The sequence below is a fragment of the Coregonus lavaretus genome (assembly GCF_964263955.1).
Source record: "Coregonus lavaretus genome assembly, chromosome: 36".
Lineage (NCBI taxonomy): Eukaryota > Metazoa > Chordata > Actinopteri > Salmoniformes > Salmonidae > Coregonus > Coregonus lavaretus.
Genome location: NC_140023.1, coordinates 20,130,761 through 20,149,676, shown reverse-complemented (window position 1 = coordinate 20,149,676; position 18,916 = coordinate 20,130,761). Strand labels below are relative to the sequence as shown.

The following is an 18,916-nucleotide window of genomic DNA, read 5'->3' as shown; positions in this document are numbered from 1 at the left end:
ACATAGGTGTTCCTTTTGTCCAGGTGGGAAAGGGCAGTGTGGAGATTGAGATTGAGATTGCGTCATCTGTGGATCTGTTGGGGTGGTATGCGAATTGGAGTGGGTCTAGGGTTTCCGGGATGATGATGTTGTGAGCCATGACCAGCCTTTCAAAGCACTTCATGGCTACCGACGTGAGTGCTACAGGACTATGGTGGTCTGCTTGAAGCATGTAGGTATTACAGACTCGGTCAGGGAGAGGTTGAAAATGTCAGTGAAGACACTTGCCAGTTGGTCCGGGCATGCTCAGAGTACATGTCCTGGTAATCTGTCTGGCCCCGTGGCCTTGTGAATGTTGACCTGTTTAAAGGTCTTGATCACATCTGCTACGGAGAGCGTGCTCACACAGTCGTCCGGAACAGCTGGTTCTCTCATGCATGCTTCTGTGTTGCTTGCCTCGAAGCGAGCATAAAAGGCATTTAGCTCAACTGGTAGGCTCGCGTCACTGGGCAGCTCGCGGCTGTGTTTCCCTTTCTAGTCCGTAATAGTTTGCAAGCCCTGCCACAACCGACGAGCGTCAGAGCCGGTGTAGTAGGATTCAATCTTAGTCTTGTATTGACGCTTTGCCTGTTTAAAGGTTTGTCTAAGGGCATAGCGGGATTTCTTATAAGGGTCAGGATTAGTGTCCCGCTCCTTTGAAGTGGCAGCTCTAGCCTTTAGCTTGGTGCGTTGTAATCCATGGCTTCTGGTTTGGATATGTACACACGGTCACTGTGGGGATGACGTCGTCGATGTACTTATTGATGAAGCCAGTGACTGAGATGGTATACTCCTCAATGCCATTGTATGAATCCCGGAACATATTCCAGTCTGTGCTAGCAAAACAGTCCTGTAGCGTAGCATCCGTGTCATCTGACCACTTCCGTATTGAGCGAGTCATTTGTACTTCCTGCTTGAGTTTTTGCTTGTAATCAGGAATCAGGAGGATATAATTATGGTCAGATTTGCCAAATGGAGGATGAGGGAGAACTTTATGCGTCTCTGTGTGTGGAGTAAAGGTGGTCTAGAGTTTTTTTTCTCCTCTGGTTGCACATTTAACATGCTGGTAGAAGTTAGGTAAAACTTATTTAAATTTGCCTGCATTAAAGTCCCCCGCCACAAAGTGCCGCTTCTGGATTAGCATTTTCATGTTTGCTTATGGCCTTATACAGCTCGTTGAGTGCGGTGGATAGTGTGGTCTACAGCTTATCATGAGGTACTCTACCTCAGGCGAGCAATACCTCAAGACTTCCTTAATATTAGACATCGTACACCAGCTGTTATTGATAAAATAGACACACACCCCGCCCCTCGTCTTACCAGATGTAGCTGCTCTGTCCTGCCGATGCACGGAAAACCAAGCCAGCACTTTTAGCCACGACTCGGTGAAACATAAGATATTACAGTTTTTAATGTCCCGTTGGTAGGGTAATCTCGAACGGAGATCATCCAGTTTATTTTCCAATGATTGCACGTTGGCCAATATAACGGATGGTTGAGGCAGGTTTCCCACTCGCCGACGAATTCTCACAAGGCACCCTGATCTCCGCCCCCTGTATTTCCGTCTTTTCTTCACACGAATGACGGGGATTTGGGCCTGGTCTCAGGGAAGCAGTATATCCTTCGCGTTGGACTCATCTTTGTCCAGTTCGAGGTGAGTAATTGCTGTTTTGATATCCAGAAGCTCTTAAGAGACGGTAGCAGCAACATTATGTACAAAATAAGTTACAAATAATGCGAAAAAACTAACAAAATAGAACAGTTGGTTAGGAGCCTGTAAAACAGCAGCCATCCCCTCTGGCTTATTTGGGGTATTATGGATATTTCTGTTATATTGTGTTATGTTTTAGTATTTGTAAGGCCCACTGCTAAACTGGACAGGTTGTTGAGTAATTTAGAACCAGTGGTCAGTCGATGTGCCCTGGGCCTGTTTTGAGTATGGTCGACTGTCGTACTGTGGTTGAGCGGTCATTGTTACAGCAGGTCTCTGTATGACCGACTCTGTGTTTCCTCTGACTACTGTCTGGACTGTCTGGTCATGTGTTACGAAAGTGAGAAGTCGTTAGAAAGACACGCACACACAGAACTACTGGCCTTTGGCATCCAGTGTCCCTACACACACACACACACACACACACACAGCCAGTCTGTGGTGGAACGCCTTTCATTTCCTAACTGAATCCCGGATGTGCCCCCCATCCCCTCCTTCTCCCCCCAAGAGACTCAGCTATTTTGATAAATGCTATTATAAAAACAGCTCTGCTCTCTGCCTAATGATGTTATCCCTCTCTCCCTCTCTCTCTCCCTCCCTAACATCAGTTTCCTGACCTAGTTGAAAGGGGAGTCAGGAGTTTGGGCTGCTCCCTGTTAGACTTGATTCACTCTCCTCCAGCTCTGTTTGGGTTGTTGTTGTCACCCTGCTGTTCCGTGCTGCATCTGGGGGTGTGAAACTGTGGTACAGTAGAGTTGTGTAAGATCTTGATTGAGTGTGTGTGCACGTGTGTATAGTTCTACATGGGGGTTTAACTGAGAGGAAAGGCCTGAAAACCCAGATAGGGTTGCAGTGTCCTTCCCCCAACCCATATCCCGTCGACATATACCCTTTCTCCCAAATGCAGACAGGCAGCCCTTCTCTCTCGCTCTCTCTCTCTCTCTGTGACAAGCTCCTAATTGTCTCCAGTCATCCTCATCCCCCCCGGTCCCTCGTCTCTCGTCCCGTCGTCATTACTGTCCTCCCATTATGGCCATTACGGACCGCTCATGTGGCCGCCGGACCCTTTGAGGATCTGGTTCCACGGTAACCTGGCCCGTCTCCACGGTAACCCTAGACCGTCTCCGGGGGAATGCAGCATTTCCCTTCCTTTTGTCTGGCCCATGTGGAGTGGCGCTCGGGGGCCAGGTTGAGTTGCACAGTTTTTTTTGTTTTTTGGGGAGGGGGCAGGAAAAGGAGGAGGTGGTGTGTGTGTGTGTGTGTGTGTGTTAAGATTAAGCTGACCGTGAAAGGAGGCCCTGTGAGATGTCTTGGATTTGGAGCATTGTAGTAGGAGGGGGTTGGGGATGAAGCTACAGAATGATATTGAGTTACCAAAAAACGTCCTGGTAGTGCAGTAAGGCTGTGCTTCAGAGAGAACTGGTGTGGGCACGTTTGTGGTCTTTGTACGTCTATCAACCATTGGAGCCTAGACAGTACAGAAGGACTAAGTGTGGAGGTGTGAAGTGACTGGCACAATGATGAGCCATGCCAACAGAGTACAACAAGGCTGTACACCCGTCACCTGTAGACCCCAGAGGGTTGGCAGCACCTCCCTCCTGTAAGTGTGTGTGTGTGTCTTTGTGTGCATGCAAGTTCTCAAATGTCCTCTACCTGTTTCTGTCTCTCCTCAGATTCAGAGCTTAAGGAGCTGCGTGAGGAGACGCTGGCACTCCTCATGGCCTCTGAGCTGGTGACCCCTGGAGGCCCCTCTGCTGTGTGTGGCCCCTCGGGCCCCTGTGGCCCCCCCGGCACCACCCAGTATCTCCTCAGCCTGGCACGCCTGGCACTCAGCGCCAGCGTGGAGAGTCCACTACTGTGGGGCGTGGAGGAGGATGGCACCACATCGCGAGGACTCCTGCTCCTGGGGTGTCTGCTGCAGTGCCCACACTACGAAGTCCGTGAGCTGGCCCTGGGAGAGGTCCTGAGGAGGCTGGAAAGAGAGAGGGATGAAGGGGAGGAGGAGAGGGATGGAGAGGGGGAGAGAAGCTCTCACTGGCCCCAGGAGACGATCATCTCTAACCTCACTACCCTGGCCCTGCATGAGGCCCACCCTCAGTCTCTGGCCAAGGTAAGACTCCATGGACACCATGGGGAGGGTCTCTAGGACCAGAGTTTTTTCCTCTGGTCTGGTCATGTTTTAAGGATAAACTCCAGGTCACTTAAACATGATGATATGGTTATTCGGTAGTTTGTCATTAAGCTGGTGTTTTATGAAGCCTATGGGGGAATCAAACGTACAACTCCACCCAACTCCACCCATTGTGTTCAACCTCACTCTCCCCATTGACAAACTCAAGACAATTATAGCAAATTGATTCCATGTACAAATCTGTTTTCCTTATTATTGCGTGAGAGCCTTATAGCACCATACGGCTACGCCAAGCACACAGCACAGGCAGAGAGAACATCTCCCTCCCTCCCTCCTCGGTCCCTCCTCGGTTTGGTAACTTTCCACTCCTCCACCAGGCAGCACCGCTGCACACGGTGGAGGTTTAAGTAAAAAGGCAGCCTGCTTATCCCAGCTAGAATCATATTTCAATTCCTCATAAACACTGGACAGCCATCCATTACCCAACACTTTGCTCTGCCATTCCTATCATTAACCTGTGTTAGAGTTGACAAGACTCGTCACTCCTGGAAATGGTGCGTGCGCGCATGTATGTGTGTGTGTTTTACTGAAAACTGTTTTATTGCCTAGCCGTTAATGTTTAAGCAGCCGGCCCGTTAAGCCGCATCTCTCCGTGCCAAGGACACCGTTTCCATGGCTAGCCCTCTGCTCCAGTAAAGCATTCTGGAAGAAAACACTGCGTTTGGGCTGACTTCCTCTGTGGGTTGGATCTGTTGGCCTTTAAAAGAGCAGGAGCAGGGCATTCAGCTTCCTGTGAGACTAACCTGCAATCCTCCTCAGCCCAGTCTCTCACTTTACAGCTTTACAGTGCTTTAAAGGTCTCAGACGGGACTGCTATTTGCTGAGTAAGGTGTGTGTGGGTGGGTGGGTGGCATGGGGGTTTGAAATAAGTCCACTATTCGAATAGTATCATGCATTTTTGTTGGATATCCGGAGATTCGAAATACATGTTTTATTTTTTGTTACTTACGTTTTTAACCTGAGCACTGCTGCGTGAGGGAGAGGCTGGCGCTCTATTGCTGCAGCTGTGGAGGTGCCGGTGAGATGGGAGCGAGCAGGCAGAGGCAGAGAGAGCGACGCTGCTCAGCCACAGCCAAGACTAGCTAACTTGTAGTAGCCACAATGTTATTTAGCGTCCCATATAACAGTGCCTGTCTTGACTGGAGTAGCCTAGAGAAGTTAGCTAGGCTAATTAAGGCCACATGCTGCACTTTCTCCCCAACCCCATTCAGATAAAACAGCCTACCTGTTGGTTGCTTGTTGTAGCCTACTCCTTCTCATTTCGGTAACTTTTAACGCCATAATGTTATTCCATCTTGCATTGCGTTAGTGAACTCTCACTCCACTTGCTACACATTGAACCTCTTTGCCACTTTGATTGGCCAAGTTACACACCTGAAGGCTACCGGTTGGCTACCAGTCTTTTTTATGGGGCTCATGTCATAAAAACGACATTGGAAAGTTTGTTGTTTTATTAAATTAATAACTTGAAATGTCATGGTATATCCTTGTATGTATCAGTGTCACATGGATATTTTCATTTAATTTAGAAAAAGCCTTTTCAGTGTTAAAATAGGCCTATAAAAATGAATACTCACAAGTACTCGAATACTAACGTCTGTTTGGATATTCGACTAACCGTGCACATCCCTAGTTTGTGTTTGTCAGGGAGGTTGTGTGTGTGTGTGTGGGGAGGATGCGTGTGTGAGCGTGTTTGTTTGTATGTCTATTGATGTTATTTGAATGTGTGTGTTTAGGAGAGTGCTTGTGTGTGATTCAGCGCATGGTGAGACAGGAGCCCATTAAAGGGGGTAGTAAAACTGAAAAGCCATGGAGCATCATAGAGACCAAGAGAGACCAGAGGCTAAAGAACAGCTGTGGGGTATACTACTTTAATATTTGTCTGAGACAGCAGCACAGTCACAAGCTGAGGGCCACAGAAGCCATATAACCTGCTCACGTCCCGTCCAGACTGACATCCACTTACACTGCTATCCCTCTAACCCCATAAAGGGATCATTTAAAAGCTTTAATAACAGCTCCATGCTTTTAAATAAGTAATAATCAAAGACATATGCAGAAGGAATGTCAACAGGTGTTGGGGGTTTCTGAGGGAAAACAACTTCTTCCTCCCTAGACTCACTCCGCTGATCCCTCGCTTAAGGTGGGACTGGAGGAACGGAGAGGGAGTCAGGTCCTGGAAAGCAGAAATTAGAAATGGAAAGGGAGAGAAGGACAGAGACTGAGGGACAGATCTAGAGATGAGGCAGAGAGAGGGCGAAAGGGATGAAAGCCAGAGACACACACACACAGGGTGGTACAGGGTGTGTGTGTGTGTGTGTGTGTGTGTGCGCATACGTGTGTCACAGCTGTGTGCCCGTGGTTTGGGTTAGCTGGGAGGATCTGAACGTCCAGAGGGGTAAAATGATCTCCAGGGCAGGGTGCCAACTCACACAGGACAGACACCACAGAGCTGTGCGCCTCAACCTAGGACCCAGTTGTTCATGTTCAAGAGTAGACATATAGTCAGGAAAAAATCCTGCTCTTACTTCACCTCTGTATTAGGGATGGGCACTTGAAAGAATGGCTGATTTCGAGTACTCTCTTGAAAATAATTTGTAGTACTCAAGTACATTTACATTTACATTTTAGTCATTTAGCAGACGCTCTTATCCAGAGCGACTTACAGGAGCAATTAGGGTTAAGTGCCTTGCTCAAGGGCACATTAACGTCATTTAGCAGACGTTGCAAGGCACTGTACAGTGCCTTGCAAAAGTATTCATACCTCTTGGATTTCTTCACAAGTACTCGCATGTTAGCGTGAAACGGGCCTGCCCTGAAGGAAAAAAGTTTGCGGTATGCTATTGGTTGTTTTAATTACTGGTTCTGATACACAACTGAGACTAAAGTATGTATTTTCACTGCACTTGACATACTCCAAACAGTAAACACATATTAGTTAGACATTTTTTTTGTGCTTATACATTTAACCTGCTAAATAGGTGCATTTGTACATTTCAAATACTTGTATTCAGTTATTAGTAATCTAATACAAACCTTGAATCGAGTATTTGAGTACTCAGATGTGGTGCTGCTCAGTCCTCTTACTCCATTTCTCTCATTTTCTTCTCTTTCTCTTGCTCTCCCTCCCTCCCTCCCTCATCTCTCTCACTCTCCATCCCTCTTTCCTCAGGTGCTGCAGGTGCTGTCTGTCCTCAGCATGAGTTCTGACCTGCAGTGGATGGACGGTCTACAGACTCTGACCCAGGCAGAGGTCCTGGAGCGGGTTCTCACACTGGCTGAAGACTTCGCCCACAGGTGAGCCCACCCACCAAGGGCCTGAAACATCAATACACTATTACCCTTTTCACACTACTGAGCTGAACCAAGCCAAGCTGATCTGTACTAGGCTGGCCACCACCACAATTGGTGAAACCATGCTTGAAAGGAGTTTAGGATGGGTTAGGATCTCCGTAAGGACTTGGCCCTCAGTAAGCAACAGCACTTAAAGTTAGTGAGTGCATACATTTTCATACTGGCCCCCCCGTGGGAAACGAACCCACAACCCTGGCGGTGCAAGCGCCATGCGCTACCAACTGAGCTACAGGGGACACGTCCACAACAATGACTCATTGAGTTCTTTCTCTTTTTATCCCATCACCCTAAGATTCCATTCCTCTCATTATCAGGCATAGTTCTCCTGAACTTCTCCCAGTCCAGCCTGTGAGACATTGTGACATAAGCAAGTCACACTCTCTTCCAGCTGTACAGTGCCTTGCAAAAGTATTCATACCTCTTGGATTTCTTCACATTTTGTTGTGGGATTAACATTTATTTAATTGTAAAAAAAATTTGTCAACAATCTACACATAATACTCTGTCAAAGTGGATTTATTTTTATTTTTTTTAGATTAACTGAAATTAGTCATGGCATAGGTATTCAGCTTCCTGAGTCAATGCATGTTAGAAAATACCTTAGAATTATTTGTTTTGGATATACAGTGCCTTCGGAAAGTATTCAGACCCCTTGAGTTTTTCCACATTTTGTTAGGTTACAACCTTAATCAATTTTAGAATAAGTTGTTTTTTTCCCCCTCATCAATCTAATGACAAAGCAAAAACATATTACATTTACATAAGTATTCTGACCCTTTACTCAGTACTCAAGTCTTCGTGGTTATTGCGCTACAAGCTTGGAACACCTGTATTTGGAGAGTTTCTCCCATTCTTCTCTTCAGATCCTCTCAAGCTCTGTCAGGTTGGCTGGGGAGCGTCGTGGCACAGCTATTTTCAACTCTCTCCAAAGATGTTCGATCGGGTTCAAGTCCGGGCTCTGGCTGGGCCACTCAAGGACATTCAGAGACTTGTCCCGAAGCCACTCCTGCGTTGTCTTGGCTGTGTGCTTTGGGTCGTTGTCCTGTTGGAAGGTGAACCTTCACCCAAGTCTGAGGTCCTGAGTGCTCTGGACCAGGTTTTCCATCAAGGATCTCTCTGTACTTTGCTCTGTTCATTTTTCCCTCGATCCTGACTATTCTCCCAGTCCCTGCCGCTGAAAACATCCCCACAGCATGATGCTGACACCACCATGCTTCACCGTAGGGATGGTGCCAGGTTTCCTTCAGACGTGACGCTTGGCATTCAGGCCAAAGAGTTCAATCTTGGTTTCATCAGACCAGAGAATCTTGTTTCTTAGTGTCTGAGAGTCCTTTAGGTGCTTTGGCAAACTCCAAGCGGGCTGTCATGTGCCTTTTACTGAGGAGTGGCTTCTGTCTTGCCACTCTACCATAAAGGCCTGATTTGGTGGAGTGCTGCAGAGATGGTTGTCCTTCTGGAAGGTTCTCCAATCTCTACAGAGGAACACTGGATCTCTGTCAGAGTGACCATCAGGTTATTGGTCACCTCCATGACCAAGGCCCTTCTCCCCCGATTGCTCAGTTTGGCCGGGCGGCCAGCTCTAAGAAGAGTCCTGGTGGTTCCAAACTTCTTCCATTTAAGAATGACAGAGGCCACTGTGTTCTTTGGGACCTTCAATGCAGCATAAATATTTTGGTACCCTTCCCCAGATCTGTGCCTCGGCACAATCCTGTCTTGGAGTTCTACGGACAATTCCTTCGACCTCATGGCTTGGTTTTTGCGCTGACATGCACTGTCAACTGTGGAACCTTATGCAGTTGAAGTCGGAAGTTAACATACACCTTAGCCAAATACATTTAAGCTCAGTTTTTCACATTTCCTTACATTTTTAATACTAGTAAAAAATTCCCTGTCTTAGGGCTTGCTCGCACATGCTTTTTCAGTTCTGCCCACAAATGTTCTATAGGATTAAGGTCAGGGCTTTGTGATGGTCGCTCCAATACCTTGACTTTGTTGTCCTTAAGCCTTTTTGCCACAACTTTGGAAGTATGCTTGGGGTCATTGTCCATTTGGAAGACCAATTTGCGACCAAGATTTAACTTCCTGACTGATGTCTTGAGATGTTGCTTCAATATATCCACATAATTTTCCTTCCTCATGATGCCATCTATTTTGTGAAGTGCACCAGTCCCTCCTGCAGCAAAGCACCCCCACAGCATGATGCTGCCACCCCCGTTCTTCACGGCTTGGATGGTGTACTTCGGCTTGCAAGCTTCCCCCTTTTTCCTCCAAACATAACGATGGACATTATTGCCAAACAGTTCTATTTTTGTTTCATCAGACCAGAGGACATTTCTCCAAAAAGTACGAACTTTGTCCCCATGTGCAGTTGCAAACCTTAGTCTGGCTTTTTTATGGCGGTTTTGGAACAGTAGTTTCTTCCTTGCTGAGCGGCCTTTCAGGTTATGTCGATATAGGACTCGTGTTTATACTTGCGTACTATTGTTTGTACAGATGAACGTGGTACCTTCAGGCGTTTGGAAATTGCTCCCAAGGATGAACCAGACTTGTGGAGGTCTACTATTTATTTATTTATTTTTTCCCCATGATGTCAAGCAAAGAGGCACTGAATTTGAATACATCCACAGGTACACCTCCAATTGACTCAAATGATGTCAATTAGCCTATCAGAAGCTTCTAAAGCCATGACATCATTTCCTGGAATTTTCTAAGCTGTTTAAAGGCACAGTCAACTTAGTGTATGTAAACTTCTGACCCACTGAAAGTATGATACAGTGAATTATAAGTGAAATAATCTGTAAACAATTGTTGGAAAGATTACTTGTGTCATGCACAAAGTAGATGTCCTAACCGACTTGCCAAAACTGTAGTTTGTTAACAAGAAATTTGTGGAGTGGTTGAAAAACGAGTTTTAATGACTCCAACCTAAGTGTATGTAATCTTCCGACTTCAACTGTATATACAGGTGTTTGCCTTTCCAAGTCATGTCCAATCAATTGAATTGACCACAGGCGGACTCCAATCAAGTTGTAGAAACATCTCAAGGATGATCAATTGAAACAGGAGGCACATGAGCTCAATTTTGAGTCTCATAGCAAAGGATCTGAATACTTATATAGATATATATATATTTTTATATATATATATAAATGTGCGTACGTTTCTAAAAACCTGTTTTCACTTTGTCATTATGGGGTATTGTGTGTAGATTGATTGAGCAAAATTTTTTTTTAATCCATTTTAGAATCAGGCTGTAACGTTACAAAATGTGTAAAAAGGGAAGGGGTCTGAATACTTTCCGAATGCACCGAATCCAGGTGAAAGCTATGATCCCTTATTGATGTCGCCTGTTAAATCCACTTCAATCAGTGTAGATGAAGGGGAGGAGACCAGTTAAAGAAGGATTTTTAATCCTTGAGACAATTGAGACATGGATTGTGTATGTGTGCCATTCAGAGGGTGAATGGGCAAGACAAAAGATGTAAGTGTCTTTGAATGGGGTATGGTAGTAGGTGCCAGTTGCACCGGTTTGAGTGTGTCAAGAACTGCAACGCTGCTGGGTTTTTCACGGTCAATAGTTTCCCGTGTGTGTCAACAATGGTCCATCACCCAAAAGACATCCAGCCAATTTGACACAACTGTGGGAAGCATTAGTCAACATGGACCATCATCCCTGTAGAACGCTTTCGACAACCTTGTAGTCCATGCCCCAACGAATTGAGGCTGTTCTGAGGGCAAAGGTGTGCAACTCAATATTAGGAAGTTGCTCCTAATGTTTTCTACACTCATTGTATTCAATGTCTGAATTGTTATTGTTACCCATCAACCAATCACTGCCCTTCTTTGAGGCTTTCGAAAAGCTCCCTGGTTGAGTCTCTTGGCATTCTCTCAACCAGCTTCATGAGGTAGTCACCTGGAATGCATTTCAATTAACAGGTATGCCTTGTTAAAAGTTAATTTGTGGAATTTCTTTCCTTCTTAATGCATTTGAGACAATCAGTTGTGTTGTGACAAGGTAAGGGTGGTATACAGAAGATAGCCCTATTTGGTAAAAGACCGTCCATATTATGGCAAGAACAACTCAAATTAGCAAAGAGAAACGACAGTCCATCATTACTTTAAGACATGAAGGTCAGTCAATCTGGAACATTTCAAGAAGGTTTCTTCAAGTGCAGTCACATAAGCCATCAAGCGCTATGATGAAACTGGCTCTCATGAGGACCGCCACAGGAATGGAAGACCCAGAGTTACCTCTGCTGCAGAGGATAAGTTCATTAGAGTTAACTTTACCTCAGATTGTAGCCCAAATAAATGCTTCACTGACTTAAAGTAACAGACACATCTCAACATCAACTGTTCAGAGGAGACTGCGTGAATCAGGCCTTCATGGTCGAAATGCTGCAAAGAAACCACTACTAAAGGACACCAATAAGAAGAAGAGACTTGCTTGGGCCAAGAAACACAAGCAATGGACATTAGACAGGTGGAAATCTGTCCTTTGGTCTGGAGTCCAAATGTGAGATTTTTGGTTCCATATGTGTTATTCCATATGTGTCTTCACTATTATTCTACAATGTAGAAAACTGAAAAAATAAAGAAAAACCCTTGAATGAGTAGGTATGTCCAAACTTTTGACTGGTACTGTAAGTATGAGAGACAGAGGAAGGGTTGGTCATTCAAAAATCATGTCAACCAATATTATTTCACACAGTGAGTCCATGTAAGTTATTATTTGATTTCTGAAGCCAAATTTGACTCCTGAACTAATTTAGGCTTGCCTCAATAAAGGGGCTGAATACTTATGCAATGGCTATTTTAGTCATCAAACTTTTATTAATCTTTCTAAAAATATATCATTTTTACTACATTGTTGACAAGAAATGACAAATCAGTTTTAACCCCACTTTTGAAGAAATCCAAGGGGTCTGAATACTTTTGTAAGGCACTATGTTATGAGGACAAAGGAAAATGGAGGGAGGGGAGGTAACTTTTAAGAATGACCTCAAAATGGCCGCTGGTAATGGTGCCTTGTCCTCAAATCAGATGTTATTTGTCACATGCTTCGTAAACAACAGGTGTGGACTAACAGTGAAATGCTTACTTGAAAGCCGGCTGCCAAAACAGCACTAAGCCATCCGTGATTGATGTGCAGGCTTAAATGGAGAGGTGGGAGGACAGTAGGTGAGGTGCAGCCTCCCTCTTTCCCTCCTTTCCTCTCACTCCGTTGGTCTATGAAAGGACCCACATACCTGTGGCTGTAAGGATTTCACTCCTGTATTCCGAGCCATAGCCGTGGATTAAGGAGATAGTGCTGGGTAAATCTATCACTTCACTCCGGGTCCTATGTTAGCTGCCCAACTGGCCCGTGCACCTGGCGACAGGTGTGGAGATCTGGCCAACCGTGTGTGTCCGTCCGTGTGTGTCAGTCTGTGTGGGTACAGATCCTTGTGACATGGAGCTGTGTATTATCATGCTGAAACATGAGGTGATCGCGGCAGATGAATGGCACAGCAATGGGCGTCAGGATCTCGTCACGGCATCTCAGTGCATTCAAATTCTCTAAAACGATATTGGAGGCAGTTTATGGTAGAGAAATGATCATTAAATTCTCTGGCAACAGCTCTAGTGGACATTCCTGTAGTCAGCATGCCAATTGCACGCTTCCTCAAAACTTCAGACATCTGTGGCATTTTGTTGTGTGACAAAACTGCACATTTTAGTGGCCTTTTTATTGTCCCCAGCACAAGGTGCACCTGTGTAATGATCATGCTGTTTAATCAGCTTCTTGATATGCCACAGCTGTCAGGTGGATGGATTATCTTGGCAATGGAGAAATGCTCACTAACAGGGATGTAAACAAATTTGTGCAAAACATTTGAGAGAAATAAGCTTTTGGTGCAAATGGAACATTTCTGGGATCTTTTATTTCAGCTCATGAAACATGGGAACAACACTTTACATGCTACGTTTATATTTTTGTTCAGCGTAGCTCCAGTCATGTCTATTTTATTTTATTACTTGTGTTACTATTTTATTATTATTTTAAACGGCATCGTTGGGAAGGGCTCTTAAGTGTCCATTTCACGGTAGTCTACACCAGTTGTATTCTGGCATGTGACATATTTGATTTGAGGCATGTTTGCTCTGTGTGCGTGTTTTTACACACCACTTTACTGAATGGTGTTGTGTAGGGGCCCATTTTCTTTGTGCAGTGTGTTACTGCAGTGTTGAGTGATAAAGAGCTCACACTGTCCGTGGGTTTTACTGTTGTCATATATGTGTGTATGTGTGTGTTGTATTCCAGTGTGGAGTTGCACTGTGCTTCCCTGACCCTGGCCTCTAGACTGGTGGTGCACCTATCACACACTGACCCTCAGGTAAGAACCACCAATGATCCAGCTGTGAAATTGTGTGTCTACCATGCCCTGCAGTAACATAAGTTTGTCTGTGTTTATGTCCTTCTCCGACCAGGGTGTGGCTGTAGTAGCGTGTCTGGGGCGCTGGGGGGCGCTGGTGTCTCAGTGCTGCGGTGTGGAGCAAAATGTTGAGGTCAAGATGATGGCTGCTGAGGTACTGGTCAACGCCACACCCACCCTGTTGACCAGCCCCAACCTACCATTGGGTGAGTAGGCCTATATGGAAGTTGGATGTATTTGTGGGGGCTACAGTTGTTTGTGTTGCTATTTTGTGGTTGTGTTTTAAGGACACAGTCATACAGATAGAGACAATGTATTTTTTAATGGGAGTCTTCCGCGGAAGGATGATGGACAACGGAGATGAAAAACCTTTGTGCGTATGTAACCCGTCCCAAAAACAAGTTGAGATGAGTTGAACTTTTGACAGGCAGAAACGGACTGTGATGAATGCGTATGCAGTTGAATACATTTTCATACATCTGTCTGTGTCTAATTAAGTGTTTATTGTGCCAGGTGTGTCCCACACAGTGTCTCTGTGGAGAGGTCTGTTCACTCTACTGCAGGACGAGGACCAGGATGTCAGAGACAGAGCTGCTGACTTCATCTCCAACCTCCCTACACACCTACTGAACACAGGTACACACACCACCTCCGCACAGACACACATGCACAGAAACACACACAAGGGCTGCTTAACCAAATTCCATCTGACATCCAATCGAAATCGAAATTTCAAAGAAGGTTGCGTTAGTAGCGCTACATGCAGCTGTGACATCATGTTTAGTAAGCGCTTGTGGATGTGTTGTAAATACTTTAGATATAGAGGTCATATAAAATTACCCCGTAATCTTTTTATTACCGTCTCTGCCACAGTGTCAAACACACACACATATGTGTTGGAGTTGGGGAGGGGCACTGACGTGGTTTCTCGCTAAGATTGGGGAGTGTTCCCGGAATGAGGGGTGCTAAATCTTGTTTGTCAGGGGGGTACACTGGGGCTGGATATCATTTGTGTGTGTCTGCATGTGTGTGTGTGGTGATTCGTCATAGCTCTGAAGCGTTTGATCTTTGTTTTGTAAAACATTTTGTGACTGCAGGTCTTGGATGCACTCTCAAGCTAACACACACACACACTGCGCCACTCACGGATATATGAGACCACTCAAAAACACCCCTTTGTGGCGCAGGCAGGCACTCACACAGCACCAGAGTATTGACTAGGGGTTGGAACGGAACTTATTTACCGATCGTTTCGTTTTGAACCGAACCACAGTTTTTTTTTTGTTCGGTTCCACTGTTCCGACCAGCAAAATAAAGTTCTGAACCGGTTCGAAACAAAAAAAGTCGCTGTTTATATCGTTGCTTTCTTTTATTTTTGAAACCTCTGAATTGTATTATTGCTTTACATTTAGCTCGACATTAAATGACTTCACCAATGGATAGAGCAGCTTTATGGAGCAGGCAGCTATGTACATGCATTGGAGAGACAAGTGTAGAGTGCGACATGCGACTGAAATTTTGCGGGTGAGGAGAGCGCTGGGCATCTTGTTGTTATCACATGCATTATCTAAATTAGGCCCACATAATTATACCTATGGAGGAGCGGCTTCTATGAAGGAACTTTGAATGTCTTTGAACTTCAGAGAGTTGGCTCAACTAACGTTGGACCAGAGCAAGCCCTTGATCATGACTCTCAGTTCCATTACATTACACATAATGCTGCCTAGAGTTTGAGAGCTAGACCAGAGCTAGCTAACAAGCTTGTGTGTGCAGAGCGGCACCAGAATTAAAATAAAAGCATGTCTTAACTTTTTGTAGTTAATAAATCCAATGTGAAACGTGATAACTATTTACGTGATAATGCCAGCGAAGCCGGTGTTTGGAGGATATATTGGCACGGATGTTAGGTCCGAGACGAAGTCAAGTGCCGGCAAATTGTGCCAATATATCCTCCAAACACCAGCTTCGTGGGCATTATCACTTTTATACAACGTGTTACCAACATATTCAAATAATGATTGACATATTTTCAATATAAACATTATTTTGATGAATTTATTGGTTTGGTTGCCAGAGACGTGACCCAGTCGCTCAGTCTTTTTGTTCTGTATCTATGGACGCGACCCAGTCGTTCATTCTAAATGTTCCATTGCCATACAGGCTGGCAACGTTCTTATCCCTTGCTTGCTAGCTAGCCAACTACGGCTAACTTACAGTCACGTCAAACAGTGCAGCCAGAATAACAGCAAAGTATTTGGATACATCCATAACAATGAGCTAATGATGCGTGATTTCGCCTGGCATAGAAAATGTGTTCTCTCATCACGACACCATTGTTCAGAGGAGTTAGCCAACAACACAGCTAACACGATCACTTCAAACTGAAGCTGGAAAGACAGCAAACTAGCTGCATTTCGTTTTGTTGTACCTGTTTTCTATTGACATTTCCTTGTATATATCCATAAAAATGATCCCAGCTTATTCATGATTTTGACTGGCTGAGAAAAGCTGCCTGTTTGTCTCGTCCTGTCTCCCGACACGTTCATTACTATGGGACAGCTGGAGATCGAATTTCAATATTGAAACATTTTGCAAATGTCGGCGAGACAGACAGCAAGGTTTATACAAATCTCTGCTAATGAAAATCAAATACTAGTCTAAAAGAAATGGGAGATGATGTCTAGATGCTTTTTATAGTGGAGATCAAGTTTATAAATTGCCTGGCTGGGCTGATGAGACAGTGGATTGCGCAGTGAGATGGAGCAGAGTAAATAGGCCTTTCAACGTCATAGCTTTAGCTGATGGTAACTTGTGGAATAGACACTGGCTGGAATGCGGTTTTAACCAATCAGCATCCAGGATTAGACCCGCCCGTTGTATTAAGCATCCTTAACCCTTTACACCCCGATATAATTCTAGAATGCTGCTGTAGATTACTGAGAATTTAAAAGCTAATTTTCTCACACATTTCAAACAAACAGACATAGCTCAAAAACAAATGACAATTACAAGTTAACTTAGTTTTAAAGAGCACAACCTCTTCTTTAATATGACACTACATTCATGTCAATAGGAATAACATATTTTGTCTTCCATTGTGTAAAGACACTCGCTATCAAAAAAACGATTAACACTCAACACAACAACAAAAAACTTGAGTATTTAAATTGTAGTAAATTTGTCTAAATTACTCACTCAAAATGTACGAAGTATAATATATTACACTTATAAATATTATTTACATATAAATACAATTATCCTAAATGTGACCAGAGGACAGTATTCAGGAAGTATTTCAAAACCCTCACAAAGTAGGCTATTGGATTGACAACGATTCTTACTTCTGTAACAATGTAAAAATGCAAATAACTATTCAGACTATTTCAAAATGTAGCTAACCTCTCATTAAGATTTAGTACAGACCAGGACTGAAACAAAATGTGGAAATAGTAGCCTACTTTGACAACAATTCAGTGAATGCAACAAGTATTAGATAGAGACAGATAAAGAGAGAACATACAAAACAACAACTGTTCAGAAACAATAAAAGATTTGTAGGAAAAATTCATACTGTATTTCACACTTTAGTGTTTGCATTGAGCCTACAACATGTCATGGAACTTCTGGAAGCACCATTCTGCAAAGTGGCACAGAACACATAGAACACCCAAAGGAAGTTTCTACACATCTCCCACTCTTTGGCCTGCGTCCACTCAGGATGCACACCACACACCTCTCTTGCACCCTTCAAACTTAACCTGCTTTCAAATGATGAGTTACAACTCGGTCCCTGGTGCCACACTCCTGGCTCCCCTCTTCCTGCCACTGTAGCCATATCACAAAGTGAATGCAAAAGCTGCATTTTGAATGCCTCAGGGACCAGCGCCTGCAGTTTCTGGGAAGGGGCCTTTGCAGGGTCCCCCACACAATGTATGCATTTATGATGGCAATGTTGAGCATCCCCCAAAACACATACTAACAACATTGTAATAGTTCCTCAGTTGGTCAAGATGGTCAACCCCGCCCATTTTCTTGTTGTAATCCATTGCAAACTCTGGAACAGATAAGTTCCTACCACTTTTAAAAACCACTGTCACTTTAGGCCCAGGCTGTGTGGTACAAGGGTGAATGGTGGGACTTGGGGCAGACACACTCGGGTGTGCTCTTCCTCTTCCCCTCCGTCTTCCTCCTCCTCTCCCTCTGCTTGTCCTCTACCTCCTCCTGTTCCTCCTAATCTCCCTCCTCTTCCTCCTCCTCTCCATGTTCCTCTCTCCCTCTACTCTCCCTCCTCTTCCTCTCTCCTCTTCCTCTCTCGCTCCACTCCTCCCTCCTCGCTCCACATCTCTATCCCTCCAATCAGCTCTAACTCCTCTTCCTCCCTGCCTTTTGCTGCTGAGCTCTGACTCCATATCACTTCCCTCTCTTTCACTGACCTAGAGGAACTGAGTAACAGAGGGAGAGGAGAGGAGCAACAAATACAATTGTGGTTAGGAACAGAATCTGTCTCTCTCCCTCTCACACTGTCGGTCTCTTCCTCTTTCTTTTTCTCAACCATACACATACTCTCTTCCTAATAAGGGGTTTCCATAATAGATTGTGTGATACAGTTACACGCTTCCCATTCATCTCTTTCTCTCTCTCCCCTTCAATCAACTCTTGCTTTCTTGCCTGACAGACTAACTACAGAGTTTGCCAATGTTAGCTGATTATTTACGAAGCCGGGACCGTTTCCAAATGAATTGCATGGGTTGAAACAGAACAAAACAAGCAACTTGTTAGCTGGAAATGTAAACAAATATCCAACTCATCATATGAGCTCCACTGCGCGGGCATCTAACACGACAGCTAAGCTGTCAAATAATAGGAAAACAAGGCAATGTAGCTTATAAATATCTGCACCTAGCAAACATGACAAACCATAACCTAAACCCAACAAATTACTCTAGCCTTTATTTCGGTGGCTAGTTAGCTGGTTGTCTGTATGGCTAGCTAGTGAAGGTGACAGCTGAGGTTGACACTTTGTAAGTGCAGCCCTAATTTACCGCTATACACAACTGACAGACTAACTACAGCAAGCAGCTTTGGCGTTTCCATATGAATTACATCGGTAGAAACAAGACAAAACAACCAACTTTATAGTTAGCTGACTATATACAGCTAAACACTGCAATTATTTCCATGAGACAGAGAGCAAACATATGAGCTTCACGGCTGATGTGCTCACCT

The 18,916-nt window shown here is 44.6% G+C and overlaps 1 protein-coding gene across 1 annotated transcript in view; it reads left to right on the top strand.

Annotated features, from left to right (window-relative positions):
- Window positions 1–18,916, top strand: part of thada (THADA armadillo repeat containing) — a 109,373-nt gene that overhangs the window by 71,846 nt on the left and 18,611 nt on the right. The window contains exons 32-36 of the mRNA XM_084153487.1: window positions 3,403–3,839; window positions 7,093–7,217; window positions 13,579–13,651; window positions 13,746–13,896; window positions 14,204–14,326. Of these exons, the coding sequence (XP_084009613.1) occupies window positions 3,403–3,839; window positions 7,093–7,217; window positions 13,579–13,651; window positions 13,746–13,896; window positions 14,204–14,326 (909 nt within the window). The remainder of the gene's footprint in view (window positions 1–3,402; window positions 3,840–7,092; window positions 7,218–13,578; window positions 13,652–13,745; window positions 13,897–14,203; window positions 14,327–18,916) is intronic.